This window comes from Notamacropus eugenii, chromosome 6, assembly GCF_028372415.1.
Source record: "Notamacropus eugenii isolate mMacEug1 chromosome 6, mMacEug1.pri_v2, whole genome shotgun sequence".
Classification (NCBI taxonomy): domain Eukaryota; kingdom Metazoa; phylum Chordata; class Mammalia; order Diprotodontia; family Macropodidae; genus Notamacropus; species Notamacropus eugenii.
Genome location: NC_092877.1, coordinates 302,544,921 through 302,563,964, shown reverse-complemented (window position 1 = coordinate 302,563,964; position 19,044 = coordinate 302,544,921). Strand labels below are relative to the sequence as shown.

The 19,044-nt window shown below is 43.3% G+C and overlaps 1 protein-coding gene across 4 annotated transcripts in view; it reads right to left on the bottom strand.

Moving 5' to 3' along the window:
* The window catches only part of NRP2 (neuropilin 2), a 147,741-nt gene that overhangs the window by 45,858 nt on the left and 82,839 nt on the right, over positions 1 to 19,044 (bottom strand). For all 4 annotated transcript variants that reach the window (XM_072620109.1, XM_072620110.1, XM_072620111.1 and 1 more), the window contains exons 10-12: positions 18,797 to 18,941; positions 13,145 to 13,261; positions 9,732 to 9,872 (exon numbers count right to left, since the gene is read on the bottom strand). In XM_072620109.1, the coding sequence (XP_072476210.1) occupies positions 9,732 to 9,872; positions 13,145 to 13,261; positions 18,797 to 18,941 (403 nt within the window). The remainder of the gene's footprint in view (positions 1 to 9,731; positions 9,873 to 13,144; positions 13,262 to 18,796; positions 18,942 to 19,044) is intronic.

The following is a 19,044-nucleotide window of genomic DNA, read 5'->3' as shown; positions in this document are numbered from 1 at the left end:
TAACCTGCCCAAGGTTACTTTAAGTAACCTCTGGCTTCATAGCTGGTGCTATCTTTACATGACTTCCTTCTTCACTTGTCCAGGAGATGTGATCTTGGAACTTCAGAATTTCTATTTTCCAATCATTTGGTCAGCTCTGTTAAATCATTTGTACCCCACTTGCCCATTACATGCTATGAGCTCTAGGGAAGAAAGATGATATGCAAATTTGAGGACTTAATAGAAGACATCAGGCAAATGCATGCAGGGCTGAAAAGTATCTCTTTCCTTTCACTGAGGGAGGCCAGAGCTGATCCAAGGTCACGGTGAAGAGTACGTCTAAAGAGGAATGAGAGAAATCTCAGTTCAACGTGACCCTGAGAATTCCAGTGTAGTCTCAGAAATTCAACACCTTGACCTTAATTTTTGGAATCCTAAAGTTTGATATTTACTGTTGGGAGAATCTACTACACTACAGGACCTGGGAATGAGCATTATTTGAAAAGCCTGAAGATGTTACTAACCAGGAACTAGTCAGATAACAACAACTCACACAAAGAGCTTTAAGGTTTACAAAGCACATTCCTCACAAGACCTTGAGAAGTAGAGAGAGAGAATGTATTATGGTCCCCATTTTAAGAAGGAGGGAACTGATGCTCATAAAAGTACATTTTCTTGCCCCAGGTCACACACCTGGGAAGCATCCAATGTGAAATGCAAACTCAGGTTTCCTGTCCAATATTCAAGACCTGGGGATGCTAAGGGGTCAAACGGTATGCTTTGGGAGGAAACAGGTACTCGTTATTTTCCAGGCTTATTTATAAGCATTCGGAAACGGTCTCAGGACTGGCCTTGGGAGTGACTGGTCAGAGACAAGTATGAAAGAAGGCTAATGTCTGTGCCCTACTTGCTGAGTTGGTACTTGGAGAATAGCTACGTGGGTGGTAGAGTCAGTATATGGTGGAACAAGGTGGGATAGAGTGCGTGAAGCTGGAAAGGTGATCTCAGGGAGTGTTTAGAGAGGAAAGTGAATGGATTGGTGCACAGCAAGGAAAGCAGGAGATCTGAATCCCCAGCTGGGTACTGAACCCTAAACTGAGAAAACAAGCATAAACATGGGAAAGGACGAATCCCATCCCAGGGTCCCCCCAACACACCCATGATATGGAATCCCAAGGAAACACAAGCTGGGATGAAAAAACTGCTCAATTCACTTCCTGTCTCAGAAATCATAGATTTTGGAGCTCCTCCTAATTCTAATTTGAGAACGGGGACCTGGAGTGGGCCTGGGGTATCATGACAGTGCATGACTGATGCATGATAGCTCTTTCTACAGCCCCACACAGTCTCTTCAAGAGGATGCTCTGCTGGGCACGGGGAGTGTTCAATAAATAACTTGTTGATTGATTGGGGGAAAGGTAGGCATGAAATCAAAAGGGTCATTCTTCTAACATGGTAGGACTCAAACAAAACAGATGTGTTAAGGAGCTCTACCAGAACAAGATAATTGTCAAGTTAAAGGAAAAAACAGCATGCCTGAGCCTCACTGTTCTTGTAGCTAATGGTCCCTGTGCCATTAATGAACAGCTTCCAGCAAAGAAAGAACAATTGAAAGGAAATATGTGTAGTTGTTGAAGTAGAGGAAAGAAAAAACATCCCAGAGATACAATCCCTCTCCTTCACGACCTAAAATACTTTGGAGGCATTCTACTGGATCTCTGACTCAAAACATCTGTTGCTGCCTATGACACTGTGGAAACAATCCCATGGGGATGAACAACAAAAGTTCACAAGGTCAGGGAGGATGGGGCGTTGTTAACCTGCTGCCGTCTCTGGAAGGAGGTCTCCTGATATTCCACCTGGAGATTTATAGCTGCATCTGGCTTTGGTTGAATGAGAACCGCACAAACTCGTGACCCTGCTGGCCTGATAGCGAGGCAATCGATTGTGTCTGCACCTTACCAAATTCTCAGATAAATCACTGGTCTGCTCCTCCTGGCTATTGGAAAGCCAAACACACCATCTGTCCAACACACACATCTCCTAGCTAGCAACTTGCCCTCCTATTAGTACAACTATCGGAAAGACTATTCAGTGCCGCAGGAGAGGTAATCTTTTCATACAGGTCATGGTTAAAACATGAGTTACCCCTCAGCTGGCTTCTCCAGGTCATTTGCACTGGTGTAGGTCCTTAAATTAATATTTCATTAAGGAAACATTGACTCTGAATGATGTCAGCAGTATGTATCCAAGGTTTTTTCCAAAAGACTGCCTTCTTGTGGAGAACCAATCATCTCAGCATTGGTCTTACAGGCATCTACACCTTCCTTGTGTCTGTTGCTATCTCCTCTGGTAACTGCATATCCATATCTGCTTCTTATCCTCAGTGCTTCCTTTTCCTTTTTGTTCTACACGCTGGCAAGATGCCCTGGCCTTCAAGACCTCAGGCCAAGTAAAAGAATTCAAATTTTACCTGCTGTCTCGTCAGAAACACCAGGGATATTTTACTCCCTGCTCTCCTCCTTACATAGCCACTAATGACTTCTTGCTCTCCTGCATTAAAAACATTTTTATTTGTATCTTTCATTTTTACATCACATTTCTTTTTAAATCTACCCCTCCCCCATCCTACTCAGGGAGCCTTCTCTTGGAACAAAGAATAAAAAAGAAAGTTTAAAAAAATCGGTTTGGCAAAACTAACCAGCACATCAAACAAGGCTGACACTACATTCAACATTCCATACCCATAGTCCTTTAACTCTACAAAGTGGAGGAGCAGAGGAAGTCTATTTTCTCCTGTTTTCTCTGAGTCCCAGCTCAGTCATTACAATTACACAGTATTCTGGACTCCATGTAAACAAAAAGAACATTGTCACAGTTGTTTTGTACGTTTCTGCTGACTTTACTCTGTATCAGTTCACACGTCTTCCTGTGCTTCTCTGGATTCTTCACAGCTATCATTTCTTATGATACGCTAATATTCCATCACATTCATGTGCCATAATTTGTTTAGTCATCTAGATCTTGATTCCAGTTCCTTGTTATGACAAAAAATGCTGCTATGAATATTTTGGTACATATGGGACCCTTCATTCTGTCTTTGACTTCCTTGAGGTCATAGGTCTCAAAGTTCTCTTCCATTTTCATTTCAGACTACACAATGACCTTCTTTTAGAGAGACGAGCCATTCCTGGTCTTTAGTGATCTACCACTGTCTACTGCCTGCAAAACTGAACCCTGTGTATTTTCAGTGATTGTGCCCCAGCCAAACCACCAAACCACAATGGTCTCTTTGAAGGCAATTCAGTCATCCCCACCCTTCCCCCATCTAATGTTTAGGTTGTCAGCCCCACCTGTCGAGATCTTCAGAGCTTAGTTTGCCCACAGGGTCACTGCTAGACCACTGTCAAAATCAAACCAATTAGGAAACTACTTTCCTTACCTTGTGCATAAACGCCCATCCACCCACACCCACACTTAATTTTCTTGTGCATAATTCTCAAGATGAGTCATCCCCTGCTCTAATGAATCAATTCAATGGCCCAATCAGCTACTCAGTTCTTAGTCAAGACAATCTAAATAAGGAGCTAACAAGACAATTGCTTATATTTCACAAGGGTATTAGGCATCTGCAAATCCCACTTATAGAACAGTAGAATTTCTGAGTCATTCCCAGTTGAGCTCCATATCTGAACTTTGAAGCAAAGGCCTTGTGTAAATACCATGACCCCAAACTCATCCTTTCATAATGAAATGCCATTCCAAATCCCTGTCTGTGACCCTAGCAGCTCTTCCTGTTAAGATGCCTAGTAACCCAAATGGGAATATTCCTACAAATCAGCTTTAAGAGAGCATTAGATACATGAGGTCCCTCCAAGACTCATGTTTAGGGAATCCCTGCTGAGCTGCTTTAGACCGCTACAGATGACCAAAATGGATTCAATTTAGCTTCATACTCACTACCTATCCCTCTACCTCTATCTTGACCATTTAACTAATCTATCATTCCTATTTAACAGGTCCTTCTGTCTTCAATGACAATTAAAATTTCTCTAGCACATTTAGGTTCAACTCAATTCATCAAGTTTTGTTAAGCACATACTATATGGAAGGCACTGTGCTAGGCACAGGGATTACAAAAACTTGAAAGAAAAGAAAGCAAAAAAATTAAGAGTGAAAAAAAATTAGAGAGAAGGAAGGAAGGTAAAAAAGAAGAAAGAAAAAAATTCTAACTTCAAAGATATATATCCTGATGGGCAATGTAATACGTTATCAGATAAATCAGTATAAGATAATTTTGAGGAAGAAAAGAGAATGAACAAGTAGGGAATCTTACAGATGAAGGCACTAAGGTCCAGAGAGGAAGTGGTTCATGGTCACACAGCTACTAACTGGGACTCAGGTCTTCAGCCTTGACTGTAGGTCGATGGCTCTTCCTACTACGCCTTGTTGCTCTGCACCACCTAACCCTTTAGTATATGTAGTTTTCTTTGCATGGAGGATCTTGACAAATGCCTTAGGCTAGGTGCCTCCACCAGCAGCAGCACCACCAGCAGCACCTCCACCAGGAGCACCCCAAAACTGACATCTACCTCTGACTCCCACAAAAGAAGCACATTTCCCCAATTACTTGCTTCTTGGTTTACACCAAAGCAAACAGGCACTGTCCTGGTCTAATCCACAAGGAAGATAAACGGCTGTGGCCTATCATTCGAATGTCTCTGAGACTCCCTATATCATCCAGTGGAGTTCTTGCTTCATCCCTTGGAGACTAAAACCTGATCTTGTAGAAAATATTGTAAACTGTCTCATGAAGAATTCTGTTTATGGATGGGAAGCCTGAGAAAGTCTGTAGAAAATATGTTGTCTCTGAGGAACATGAAAATTGAAAGAATTTCTGTATGCCATCACCCTGACAAAACACAGGAGGACAGATGAGCCATTCCAGAGTTCAGAGGAGTCAACAAATATTCATTCAGCAAACACCCATTAAGCACTAGCCATGTGGGGAATCACTGCTGGGTGCTTGGGGGAATACCCAGTTTAGATGCTTTGTGAAGCTTACAATTTTGGAACCCCTGTGGGTGAGACCAGCTTCCTTCTCACTAATGGGGGTCATGGAGTCACTAACAAGGGAATGAAATGGAGAAAAATCTCAGCAAGTCAGGGTATAAGCTTGGAGCTTAAGAAAAAAGAAAAATTGAGTAGACTGAGTATACACACACACACACACACACACACACACACACACACACACATATGGAAAAAAAACCCCAGCACATTGAAACCAGCAGGTATCTTGTCACCTCGGTGGCACAGTGGATGGGGAGTGCTGGACTTGGTATCTGGTCGACCTGAGTTCAAATCTGACCTCAAACACTTACTTACGACCACTTATCCTTTGTCTGCCTCAGTGATTTCATCGGTAAATTGGGGATTAAAAATAGCACCTACTACCTCCCGGGGTTGCGGTAAGGATAAAATGAGATCATATTTGTAAAGCTCTTTGCAAACTCTACAGAAATGTTAGCTGTTATTAGTCAGCCTTGGGTAGCGAGCACCACTGACCAAAAAAAAAAAAAGACTTAAAAGGGAAAAGAAGCAAAAAACATGGGGAACAAGTAAACCAGAAAATATCTATGGAATTTAAGTAGTTTCTGCAGACACTTTCAATCAAATGTCCTGTGGATGATGTTTCCACATGGCTGTTTACCCTCTCTTTCCTTTCCTCTCGTCCTCCCAATACCCTCCTGGAGCCCCTCTTTCTCTCCAAAGTTCATTATTTTGGTTTACCTATCTCATAGAGATATGGGGGGAGGGGTAGGAGAGGAGGACATATGGTGCACATCTCTTAAAGAGGCAGAATTTCCCTTCTTTTGTGAAGTACAAAAGTGTTTGATAACACAGCGAAGCTTTCAGGTTTGACTTGGAGGGGGCCAGCAACTTTGAACTCCATTAGCATCTGCCCTGCCCCTAAACTAAGCACAGCTGTTTCCTTTCTCCCAACTGCTTGGGAGAAAGAAGCCCTTGGGGCTTTTTTTTATAAAGAAGAAGAAAAGACCACCCCCGAACAGAAAAGGCTTTCTATCCTCTCTCACTTGAAATCTGACAATGAGTTTTCTAAGGAGAAGGGACATACGGAAGGTGCCCGAAAAAGGATGAGAAGATGGAGGGCGTGAACATGGGAATGACATTCTGACTTTTTCTCCCCTCCCATGTGGAGGTTAGCAGTCCCTCTTCTCCAAACTTTGGGGATTATGCTTAGAAGATGGAATGGGGAATTATTTTCTTTCCTAATTTCTTAAGGCAGGAACAACATTGGACTTAGTAGTTCCTTATGGCTGAACTCCCTTCGCCTTGGCCACATGTTGGACTTCTGCCCAAACTGTGAGCTTGCTCGGAAAGGCCCCCGAAACCACAGGGTGTAATGAATCAGATCGAGGGAAGAAAAGGGCTAACATTCCCAACCAGTAGCGAAATTTCATCCACAGGGGCCTTCAGGTGAGGGCAACAGCTGGATGAAGAGGAAGAAGGAGGTGACGAAGGAAGGACCAGAGTGACGAGGCATGAGGGAGTCCCTGGGGCCCGCTATCTGCACTTCAGAGGAGAGTTTTGGCTCTTATTCAAGGATAGGTGGGCTCAGCCACACCAAGAGAAGACCTAATTAGTAAAGGGAGATAGGACTTGGAGGCCGTGTTGATGAATACTAGCAGTCTCATTAAAAGGCCTTATTCACAGGCCACACAACACAGTAACAACAATAACAACAACAAAAAAAGTCCTGGCTTTGTAGCCAGAAGACTGGTTCAGATCTTGCCTGTGTCACTATCTTGGGCAAGTCACCTAACTTTTCTGAGCCTCAGTTTCCTCCTCTGTTAAAAAGAAGGGGTTAAGACAAATCAGCTTTTCAGATTCCTTCTAGGTCTAAATCCATGAACTCTGAACCAGTAAACCTTATCACACTGAACATGACCCATGCTTGCATGCCTTCTTCACCGGACGCCGTCTCTGTGAAACTGACCTCCAACTCACCCTGCTGCCCCCCTCACATGCACACCAAGCTTGGCTCCTTTACATTTGGAAAAGGGGGAAGGGGGGGGGGGGAGGCAGCCAATTAATTGGTGAAAGTCTCACGGGAGAGGAAATGAAATGAAAAATCTAGTCTGGGTTATAAAAATAAGTATTTTTTCTCCTACTTGCAGGAGGCTCATTATATTAATTAAACATTATTACAGTGAGTGAGATGGGGGAGGGTTATTAAGTCTGGGACTGGGGTAAGTGTTCTCTCCTGTTGCCTGAGGCCCTGATGATCTTCAGATATTAATCTTTCAGAGCACTCAAATGCTGAAGAGATAAACACTTGACATACAAAAATGTTTTTCTCTGGAACAGACTCTGTGACCCACTGGGAGAGCAGGTACAGATACATGGGATGCCCCATGATTCATGCTCACCACAAATTATCAGTCCTTACGATAGTGGTCCCTCCCCAAGGCAGAGTGAAGGAGACCCAGAGAGTGGAGGAGAGAAGAGGTGACTGAACACTAGCCCTGGGCTGTAGGTGCATTTTGGGGAAAGAGTGGTCATTTCTTTTTTTTCCCTAGATCTCTTCCATACTGTCTATACTACCTGCCACACTCTAGTTCTGGGGGTCTGCATGTTATTTTAGCTTTAAGTACCAAGGGAGACCAGGGCAGAAGGCAGCTACATATGAATCTTGTTGGGATTAATGAAAGAAAAGGAAGCAAAAGAAGGAAAGAGCAAAAGAGAGAAAGAAAGAAGGAAAGAGTGAAAGAAAGGAAGGAAAAGAGAAAAAGCAAAAAAGGAAAGAGTGAAAGGAAGGAAAAAGAGAAAGGAAGGAAGAAAAAAAGAAAAAAGCAAAAGAAGGAAAAAGTGAAAGAAAGGAAGGAAAAAGAGAGAGAGACAAGGAGGAAAGAAAAAGAGAAAAAGCAAAAGAAGAGTTAAAGAGTGAAAGAAAGAAAGGATGGAAGGAAGGAAAAAGAGAGAAAAATCAAAAAAAGGAAAGAGGGAAAGAAAGGAAGGAAAAAGAAAGACAAGAAGGGAAAAAAGAAAGGAAGGAAGGAAAGAAAAAGAGAAAGGAAAGGAAGGAAAAAGAGAAAGGAAGGAAGGAAGGAAAAGAGAAAAAGCAAAAGAAGGAAAGAGTGAAAGAGTGAAAAAGGAAGGAAGGAAGGAAAAAGAGAAGAAAGGAAGGAAAAAAGAGAAAGATTTCCTAACTTCAAAGTTCTATATTCTATTGGGTATTAACAGCTACTTCCTAGAGAGACCTAGGCAAGTAAGTTGTGGGGGAAAGGGAAGAAAGACAGAAGACAGAGGGTCAAAGAGAAAAAGGAAAGAAAGGAGAAATAGAGAACAGGAGAAACAAGGAGAGGCCAGCTGTAGACCATGGTTCTTAACCTGGGGTCCGTAAACCCCAAGATATGGATATTAATGTATCCATTATGTGTCCAATCCAGTATGTGGATAGATTTCAAGGGTTTCCTGAACTTGGAGGGGAAACAATTCTATCTTTATTTCAATATAATTACTTTCCTTTGCAATTCTAAGTATTTCATTTTATGCATTTAAAAACATTATCCTGAGAAGAGGACCAGAGATTCACCAGAAGAGGTCTGTGACATACAGAAAAGGTTAGGAACCCCTCCAAGCCGGAGGGACCCTTTGCAGTGCTTGTCCACCCCTAGTTTCATTCCCTTAAAAGCCTCTTTCTGTTCTAATTACCAATACAATCTACTTCCCTCAACCCCCATCCCCAATTTTTCCCCCTTTCTCCCTGTTGCTACTTTTCCCCTTTAATCCTCACGTTTCCCCGGGCCCCAAACCTCTCCCTGGTGTGGGTTCCAGCCACTTTCCTACGTTTCTGCCTGTGTAGTATCCCAGGTGGTTTCTGTGAATATGGCCTAGTTATGAATCAAAGGAGCTGATGCCCCTCTACCAAAAGATCACAAAGCAAGGCAAGGAGGAGGAAGAGGAAAGGCACATGTGTAAAAGCTGCTTTTCAAAATTTAAAAAAAAAAAACAGACAGAAAGGCTTAATAATGCTTCATGGAACAACAATGGTCTTATGAAGGCAAATTACTAAACCACTTTGCTAGACACAGTAGTCATTAGAGCATTTCAGTCCAACCCCCTGTTTCCCCCATCAGTTTGCCACAGAAACAAGAGTAACCTTAGAGCAATCTCTGTCAGCCTGGAGGGCACCATTCACTGAAGGGGTCAGGGGGCAGTTTTAAGGGGTTTGCTGAGAAGGGACTTACAAAGCTGTCATATGGTGGCAGTGGGAATCTGCCGGCTTCATTCCGTAGTGGGTCTGGCTCCTTTTGCCTCCTGTGCTATCCCTGTACTTCCCTCCTTCTTTCCCTCCCTCTTTCCTTCCTTCCTCCTTCCCTCCTTCCTCTCTCCCTTCCTCCCTTTCTTCTTTCCTTCCTCCTTTTCTTTCTCCCTCCCTTTTTTCCTTCCTTCCTCCTCCCTTCTTTCCTCCTTCCTTCCTTTCTTTCTTCCTCCCCTCCCTCTCTTTATTCTTTCCTTCTCTCATCTGCCTTGTCTTCCAGCTGCGCTATAGCCCCAAGCATGAGCTAGGTGAATCTAGGGTGAGGGACCAGGAACCACCTGGTAAGTTTTCTTGGAGACTGGAGGCAGGTGGTAGATTTGGAACCTTACTAGATGATGACCTGAGGTTGAACCATTTGGAGACTCCCCCCCCTTTCCCATCCTTAATTCCAAGTCAGGCTTACCTGGGGAAGCACTATCCATGGGACTTGAGCTGCCTGTCCAGGCACTTGTAAGCCACTTCTCATGGTCATATAGCCAGCCACAGCTTTCCTCCATGAAATCAAAGTTGCAGTTGAAGCCTGGCGGAGGTTGAAAATCTTTGTCTAAGAGAGAAAGATAAACCAAAGGCAGACAAATGACAAGAGGTTCCTAGGACAAGCATGGCAGTGCTGTTTAAACAGAAGGCAGGTCCTAAATGGAGAGGAGAGAGGAGAATCATTCATTTAACTGATCCAGCCCTCTAGAGTAGCCCTGGGTCCTGTCTTTCCCAGCACTTGGGGGCCAAATCTGTCACTAGTTCCCATGGTAAGTAAATATAAATGAGAGCCCCAAATGCCTCCAGCCTCTATTCAGCCCCTCCCTCCTATCCATATCCAAAAGTAGACAAATGCTCAAATCTCTCCTCTTCTAACTACCAGAGGATGACTCCCTAGTGCCTCAGCTGCAATCTGGTCTCCAAGGTATTATCTCAACTCCTGCCAACCTGGCTCTAAAAGGTGATGGAGCAGGCCATTGGCACCAGCAGAACTGAAGATGTTTGCCCTGGAGGAAGGGGGCATGGAGGAGAAAGTGATCTCATGGACAAGGGAAATGGGGAAGTTCCTGTTTACCTCCCTTTGGTATTTGTCTAACTGTGGAAAGCTAGAGCAGAGAGCCTGTTATCCCTGCAGTGGGACATGGCAGGAAGGGCAGCTTGGCACAATAAGGAAGTTGTGAATTCTACAGCTGTAGCTGCAAAATCCTGCAACTGTTTAACAATAGGGGAGGCAGAGGGGGAAGGAGATCCACTGACAAGGTTAAATAAAAATGTTGGGCCAGCCAGAAGTTGGATTTAGGGCGATATCCCACCAGAGTCAAAGAGGTAGGATCAGAAGAGATCTCAAAGGGCATCTACTCCAACCCTCTCATTTTACAGATGAGGAAACCGAGACCCAGGAACTGAGGTTCACTGACCCTGGCAGTGTCAGAAGCTGGATTTGAGCCTAGGTCCTGAACCTCCAAGTACTACACCAAGCTATCTCCCTGAAAGAAGGCTTTTCTCTGCCCTCTCTTCAGAAAAAAAGGCCAGCAAATCCTCTGTCCCATATGATTTAGTCATCTACTTAAAAGCAGTAGAATGGACCAAATGGTCTCTTGAAGTCTTCCCTAACTCCAGGATTCTAGTTTTTATGTAAGTGGGGAAAACATCACAGGGGAGCAGAAAGCTGGGAAACAATTTTTACAGTCAGAGTCTCTAATAAAGGCCTCATTTCTAAAATACATAGAGAACTGAGTCAAATTCATAAGAATACAAGTCATTCCCCAATGGATGAATGGTCAAAGAACATGAACAGTCAGTTTTCAGATGAAGAAATTAAAGTTGTCTATAGTCATATGAAAAAAATGCTCTAAATCACTATTGATTAGAGAGACACAAATCAAATTCCCACATAGGTGGGGAAAACATCACAGGGTTGGGAACAGGGGAGGAAAAGAGAGAGAAAGCTGAAGTTAGAGCCTTGTCTGGGCTGGCTGCGTTATAAAGAAAGAGCAAAGCCTGGGGAGGGTTAGCAGTGGGAGGAAATGAGGAAGGAAAATGAGAAGGGCAGAGAGGCAAAGCTCTCAAGGAAGGCATGAAGTCGGTTACAGGGAGATCTAAAAGGAGTAGCTTATTGAAAAAATTGCTCTGCCATGGTAGGGTGGGGATGCTGAAGATCCTGCTACAGAGAAAAGGTCACTGCTGATCCCAGTGACAGAAGGTAGATGGTGACCACAACTTGTTTGCAACTTTCCCCTCCAAAAATAGGATACTTAAGGTCGGTTCTCCCTCTGGCCAAAGTTGGGAAGTAACACATGGCAATCATTAAGGAGGCAACAACCTGCGGTTTGGAAGAGACAGCCTGGGCTCTGCATGCCACCCCCCCCATCCCCCTTTCAATTTCTAAACTTCTTTTTTTGCTTTCAAAATAGAAAGTAATTCAATATAGCATAATTCGCCTCCAATTTCTACGTGTATATACAGTACATCAAGAACAAAAGCCCATATATAGACCTTTTGCAAAAAGAGGGGAGAAACATGCAAAAAACAAATACATCCGAAAACTCTGCAATCACATTCATCGTAGATTTCTGAAATTCAGCTGCAGCCCTCTTGAAATGTCTTGATTGTCATTTAGATAGAAAACCCCTCTCAAAACAAGCTAGCTCCACTAATCCGATACCGTGTATTAATTCACTATCCCTTTCACTTTGGACTCTCAAGCCACCCTAAACATATCCCGGAAGATTCCCTAAGTCTCCCTCTCTTCTCAACAAAGCACAAAAACTTAAGTTTATTAACATGCCAGAACTCCTGACCAATAGCTTCCCTTCTCCTCCCCCCACCCAAACATGAACAAGAGTGCATTCCCCAAAGCATGTGCATTAAATTATCATTTTCAGTCACAACTTTAGCATTTATTGTTGGCTTTTTTCCCATCCTTCTTTGATCCTTTTCTTTTTTTTTAAAAAAAGAAAAGTCCAGTTGATCAGAGCAGTATCTCTTACTGTCCAAAGGCTGAGCTAGCAGAATCGGGAGATTTCATAATCCTTCTACTAAGCTTATAAAATGTCTTTACGTCTCCATCACTTCCCAAGTCCCTGCTCCAATCTTCCCTCATTTCATTTAATGAACATTTAGTAATGATCAGTAATTTACTGTAAATTGAGGCTGTCAAAGCTTTAAATTCTAGCCAAAAATGCCAGATGTTTCAAAATTTGTGGTTTATTAGGAATGTCCTCAAGCTTAGTGACCTTATGCGTATGATTTAAAATGTGTCTCATTTTTAGGCTCTGCCAATTACTGTCTTTAACGGAGATATACCCAGAAGACCCCAAAATGGAACATAAATTCTCCATGTGAACTGTCAGATCCAAAAATAGATGATCCTTTCTTTTTGGAAAAAAAAAAAACACTTGAGGGTGTTTTTTCCAAATCTGACTCAAAGATAATTTTGATAAATAAACACATATGAAATTCTTGGGAGTACCAGATCAGACCAATTTCTCCTAGAATCAACACCACTGTGGTTTCTTCAGTCAGAGTCTATGATATAAAGTGAAGTGGACATTCGGCAAGCACCTAGTTAATTTAACCAATAGTTGAATTACCACCCTTGAGCCCCTTGTGTGTCTCTAAAATAAAGAATTTGGTTCCTCTTGTTGCTGAGTGGATTAGTTGGGGAAAACTACATCAGGATTATTTGTGAAATCCAGCTGTGGAAATGGCATTGTGGAGAGGCCAATCACTCAGGGCTAAACAATATAAACTGGTGGGACAAGCAGGTGGGAAATCTGAAAACTGGGATTTCTCTCAGGATAGAAGTCCTGGGGATTGGGCCCAACCTAGGACACTTACCGTCTTCAGCACTACAGCTTTCCCCACAGTCTGTGGTTTCCTCATCTGGAGGATACTGCGTGGTTGTCTCTTCGTTCTTCAGAGTTGGTCTTAGGGTCTCTACAGTGGGCCTTGTGTCTGTGGGAAGAAAATACAACAGGCATGAAGGTTTAGCTTTCCTGATGATGGAGGAAGTAAAAAAGAAATAATTTAACTCATTTCTAAGATTTATTTTAGACATGAAATCAATCAACAAGGATATATTGAGTGCTTAGTGTGTTCCAGACACTCTCCTAGGTATTGGTGACACAAAGACAGAAGACAAAGTCCCTACCTTTATGGAATTTGTGTCCTTTTAGGGGAGACCATGTGTGTATCCAAGTATTTACATAAGTACCAGAAGGTAATTGTGGGGAGAAAGCACTAGCAGCTGGAGGGATAAGGAAAGTCCTCATGCAGAAGGTAACATGAACTTAGCTCTGAAGAGAATCAGGGATCCTAAGAGGTGGTGCATGAGGCAGGGGAGACAGATGTGCGAAGACAAGGTGATGAGAGATGGAATGTTGTGTATGAGGAATAGGAATAATGTCCTTTGGTTTGGTTAACTTCAGAGTATGTATTTGGAAGTAATATGGGATAACACTGGAAAGGCAGAGGGAAGCCAGATTTTAGGTCTTAAAGCCACACTAAAGAGTTTGGATTCTTTTTGGTAACAGGGAGTCTTGAATGTTTTGGTTTTTTTTTTTAGTAGAGGTATGATATCAGCGCTGTGAAGGAAGGTTAAAGATGGTGACAGTGGGCAGGATAGATAGGTGGGACTGAAGACTGGGCAGAAAGGGGAAAGAGACTACTCAGGAGGCTGGTGTCATAATCCAAATGAAAGCAGAGCTATCCTTGGGAATACCAGCATCTGGGAAAGACTGATTTGTGTGGAGGGTAAGGGGAACCATTCCTTAGAAAATGTAGTCTATATCCCTTCAGGAGGTTGGGGATGGGGAAGAATGGAGAGAAAGTAGGCAGTTCTATGAGAAATAATCTGACCACAGGTATAGTAATGTGGGAGACACACAATCAATCCCCTTCCTCTTCTTTTCAAAATATGCTAGGCCAAGACCTCATCACTTTTCTCTCTCCTAGGCCAAACTGTCTACCTTAGGGGCTAGTGGAAGTGTATAAGGTCTAAGTGTGGTGGTCACTGCACCACAGTGTGTAGGAACTAGGCCCCCCGTCACATGTCAGCACCTGGGGCACAGTATCTTGTCCTGGTTATAACTAAGGAAAAGTAATAAAAACTTGGAACAGAGTGCTGCTACTGGGAATGGAAATAGGAACTACTGCGGATGAAGAATCGATAAGACCCAGCCACGAGCTGAGTCTGGAGCTATCAGAGACGGAAGAAAGAGACATCTACATGACTGGAAAATAGTGATACCATGAAGAGGAGAAAAGTAGATTTGGGGTTTGTTTTTTAAATGATTTTTTAAAAATTCTGAATTTAGCCAACACCAAATAAAAACAGGCTTTTCTATATACAAAGTAGGACTTGAAATTGAGACTCTCTATTATGCAAAACTTGCTTTTCCTTTTAAACATATGCAAATTTGACATGCAGCTTTCAGAGAGGAAAGATGAGGAGTTCACACTTAGATATCAGTGTGGAACGCCTGAACCCTTGCCAGATAAATGTGGTGCTGGGAGAGATCTCTGCCCTGCTAGGAAACCCACCTTCATAACAAACAGGATTTCCCTCCCTTGATCTTCTGTGTATTGGATAATGACTGTTTCCTAAGCCAGACAAAGGAGATTCTGTGTGTGTGTTTGTATAACATGTATGTATACGTATACGTATACATATATGTATGTGCATATGTATATGTACATGTACATGTACATGTATATGTATATGGAGGTAGGTGGCACAGTGGATAGTGTCCTGGTCCTGGACACTGGAAGACTCATCCTTGTGAATTTGAATCTGGCCTCAGATACTTATTAGCTATGTGACTCTGGGTAAGTCACTTCACCCTGTTTGGCTCAGTTTCCTCATCTGTAAAATGAGTTGGAGAAGGAAATGGCAAAGCACTCCAGTATCTTTGCTAAGAAAACCCAGATGGAGTCAAGAAGAGTTGGACATGATTGAAGTGACTGAATAATACAACAAACACATGTCTGTGTGTGGGTGTCTATGTGTGTATATGTATGCCCAAACACAAACATATGCCCACCACCCACTCACACATACATGTTCCTGTCCAAGGAGAGTCTTTTTAAAAAAAGTATACATAGATGTGTGCACAGTACACATATATGTATATATACACACATAATACACATGTACACATGTACATATATGCACACCCACATGTATGTGTGTGTTTCACCAATTGCACCCATCTCTAATAAATTAATCTGAACCACAAATGCCAAAGTCATAAATAAATCCAGACAACCCGTGTCTGCCCTGACTTAACCCAGCATCCTCTGCTTGGATGCCCCGGCTGTGTGGACTTGGCTAAAGGTTAAAGGGCCCGAGCATCCTCTCTTTGGGAAACTCCTTAGCAGCTAGGGACAAAGACAATGGAGAGCATCATTATCTAGAAGGTAAGTTCTCTTTTTGTCTCTATCACCCACATAGTGCCCAGCAAGGAGCAGGTGCTGAATAAACACTTGTGGATGAATGGATAACCTGTGTGAGGGTTCCATGAACAGAATGTTCACCCAGGAGCTGGCCCACGGCACGGCAGGTGGAACAACCCTGAGCATTCCTCCAGTTTCCATGAAGCCTTCTTTGTCCTGTGACTCAGGAATGATAATAATAGTTGGCATTTATGTGACACTCTAGGTTTGCAAAACATGTTAATATTTATATAATTCTCAAAGCAAGCCTGTGAGCTAGGTAAGGGAAACAGTTTAGGCAGCATAGTGGTTAGAGAACCTGACCTGGAATCAGGATAAACCTGAATTCAAATCCCCCTCCCAACAGCTGTGTGACCCTGGACAAGTCACCTAACCTTTGTCTGCTTCAGCTTCATCATCTATAAAATGAATATTAAAAATAGCACCTACTTCTTAGAGTCGTGAGGATCAAATGAGATGTTCGCAAAGCACTTTGCAAATTTTAAAATGTTCTCTCTCTGTTTCTATCTCCCCTCACCCCACACAACTATTTTTCCTGTTTGACAGATGAGGAAACTGAGATTGACAGAAGGTAAATGACTTGCCCAAGGTCACACAGCTAGTACGTGTTTTGAGGTAAGATTTGAACTCAGGGCTTCCTGACGATAAATCTAGGTAATCCTCCTAATCCTTTGTCAAACATCCTTCAGGATATTATTTAATAAATATCAGGAGCGAAAAGAAATCACTAAGTACTTGGAATAGCTTTTCATGCTTGGCTTTCCCCTCTTTTAGTTGTTAATGCCAGGCTTCATGTTTTCCTTTTCAGCATTTGCCTTTTGCTCACAGCAAATACCAAATAACCTCAAAGCTTTTTCATTTGCAAACTCAAATTTGTTACCATGTCATAAAACCTCAGACTGAGTCTTGAAGCAAAAGGGCAATAAACAGTTTTATTTAAAAAAAACAACAGGTGAAAGTGATGTGTCCAATAACCTGTTGAGAGCTTAGCCTCAAGACATTATCTGATTGGTTACCATTTGCAGGGTGGGATGAGAGGACAACCCATGAGCACCGTAATTTAGGGCAGAGTGATGGCAGTGGGGGGAAAGGGGGAACAGACCACATGGACCAGGGAAACATATCTTCACAATGGTCAAGAGAGCCAAATGTGTAGACATGGTTGGAATAGATCATGAAAAAGGACGGGGGGGCACAGTTTGTGGCTGTGAAAAGGAAAGAGAGGATGCATCAGGTTCTTTTGTCCACTGTCCCAACCACTGTCTGGTGTCTGTCCCATCTGGGGACTTTAAGAGAGCAACTGCCCATTAAACTGTGAAGTTGTTCAACAATTGAAACCAGATGTGTGTAACTTCAAAGTCAGGAGAGTGGTCATAGGGTAAGGCTTTTCCAGCTGTGATCTTCTGAGGAAGGAGGTCGGCAGGGCTTTGAAATCAGAAGCTTGTCGCTGACCAGTCACCAGTGTAATTGGGGAATGAGGGGAGGAGGGATGGGTGGGAGGAGTAGGGGGAAGGACTGGGACCACTTGCCACTGGGCAGCTGGTTGTAAACAGAGTTTCTGCTCCAAGAGTGTGTGAGTGTCTTCCTGCCTAACTCCGTAAATGAAGTCATCATGTGTCAACAGGAGAGAATCTATTTTAAACACATGAAAACTAGTACCAGAGAGCTGAGGACTTGGAGGTGGGGCTGTCAGGTGGACTCTTCTCCACTGTCTATGACATTCAGGGACATCTATTCCTTTGTGGAATTTTCCTTTAATTTGAGGATGAGGGATGATAACATGAAGGCTGACACCTATCCTGGGCCAATCTGTGGGTATTCTCCTTTTGGGCTTTTTCCACAGAAGCAGCCTGGTATTTTGTAACAATACTTTTCTCCCCAGCTGCTGAAAGCATGTCACTCAGCCTTCCCAACATCCCTACTAGGGTAACAGGGGACAGGTATGACACAGGAGAGGAAAATTAAGGCACTGGGATACCCAGCAGAGAGTGGGTAATGGGAAAGTCCAGCCTCAGAGAGTTGTAACTTAAACCTTCCCCCTGCTCTTGCTAGATTGAGCTCCTTTTGGCAGACTGGGAGAGGGGAGAGTGTAAGATGTAGTGCCAGCCACGGGGAATAGGGCGGGGCCAGAGCTCAGAGGAAAGGAGGGGATGGGTACACTAGTAGCTCTCAGCAGGCCTCCTCCTCCTCCTCATTAGCATGAATTAAAGAGCTTGCCTCTGTCTGGGGCCACCACAGAGATGAGGAGATGAGCAAGGTCCCAGCCACAAGCCCGGGGTGAGCCATATTCCCTTTACACTCCCCACAACAGGAACCTTCAACCAGCAAATGCATTTTACAGATGTGGCTTCTAAATGAAAATGAAGTCTCTTTACCACTGACATCTGGAGGCCAGATTCAGACTTAAACAGATTACTTTACTATTACGAGGTGGTTTCTTCCCTACTCCCTCTTCTTTTCTAAATCAACAGGAACAGCCCTCTAGCCTGAAGAGTCAAGACGTAATTGAATTGGGTTGGGTGGTGGGCTGTTGTTATTTGTTTTCAAGATTCCCAGAAAAATCTGGCTGAAGCTGGGACTGTCTGTCTGAAACAGGACGCTCCCAAAATGACCCATTGGCACCTCCTTTCTTTGTAGAGGTACAAAACCCTCCATATCCCACCAGGCCTGGTTGACAAGGTAGTTAATTTTGCTGAACTATTCATTTCCTCTCTTGTTTATTCTTTGTTCTAAGGGGATGGCTCCCTGGGAGGCAGAGGGCAAGATTTGCCCAGAGAAATGCGACTTGAACTGGTAAACAAAGCTGATCTAAAAACAAAAGATGGGAATAAAAATTTAGTTTTTAAAATTGGCTAAAGTCAACAGATGGATTTTGGGCTTTCAGTCTGATAGGATTTTAAACCAGGGATGAATCTCCTCAATCTCTCCCCGGCCCAAGGCAATGAATGAACCTTTCTCTCCCAGGGCAGTCCTGGGGAAGACTGAACCTTAGCAAACCTGGTTCTAGATCAATTAAAAAGATGCAGGGAGCCTTACCTGTCCAGTCACATCCTAGAATCTCCAGGCGCATCCCAATCCCAGCTGGCGACCACCTTTCTGGATACACCCGAATGTACTGGGCAGGAACTGGGTCAAACCTTCGGATGTCTGGAGTGTCATAATGCATGTTCCCTTCAAAGAGCTGCAGAAGGGACAGAGGCAATTGGACTCCTCCCCAGGTTCTTTATACTTTCTCCTCCCACACCCAACCTGGTGCAGGTGCAGAATGCTATTCTCAGGGATTG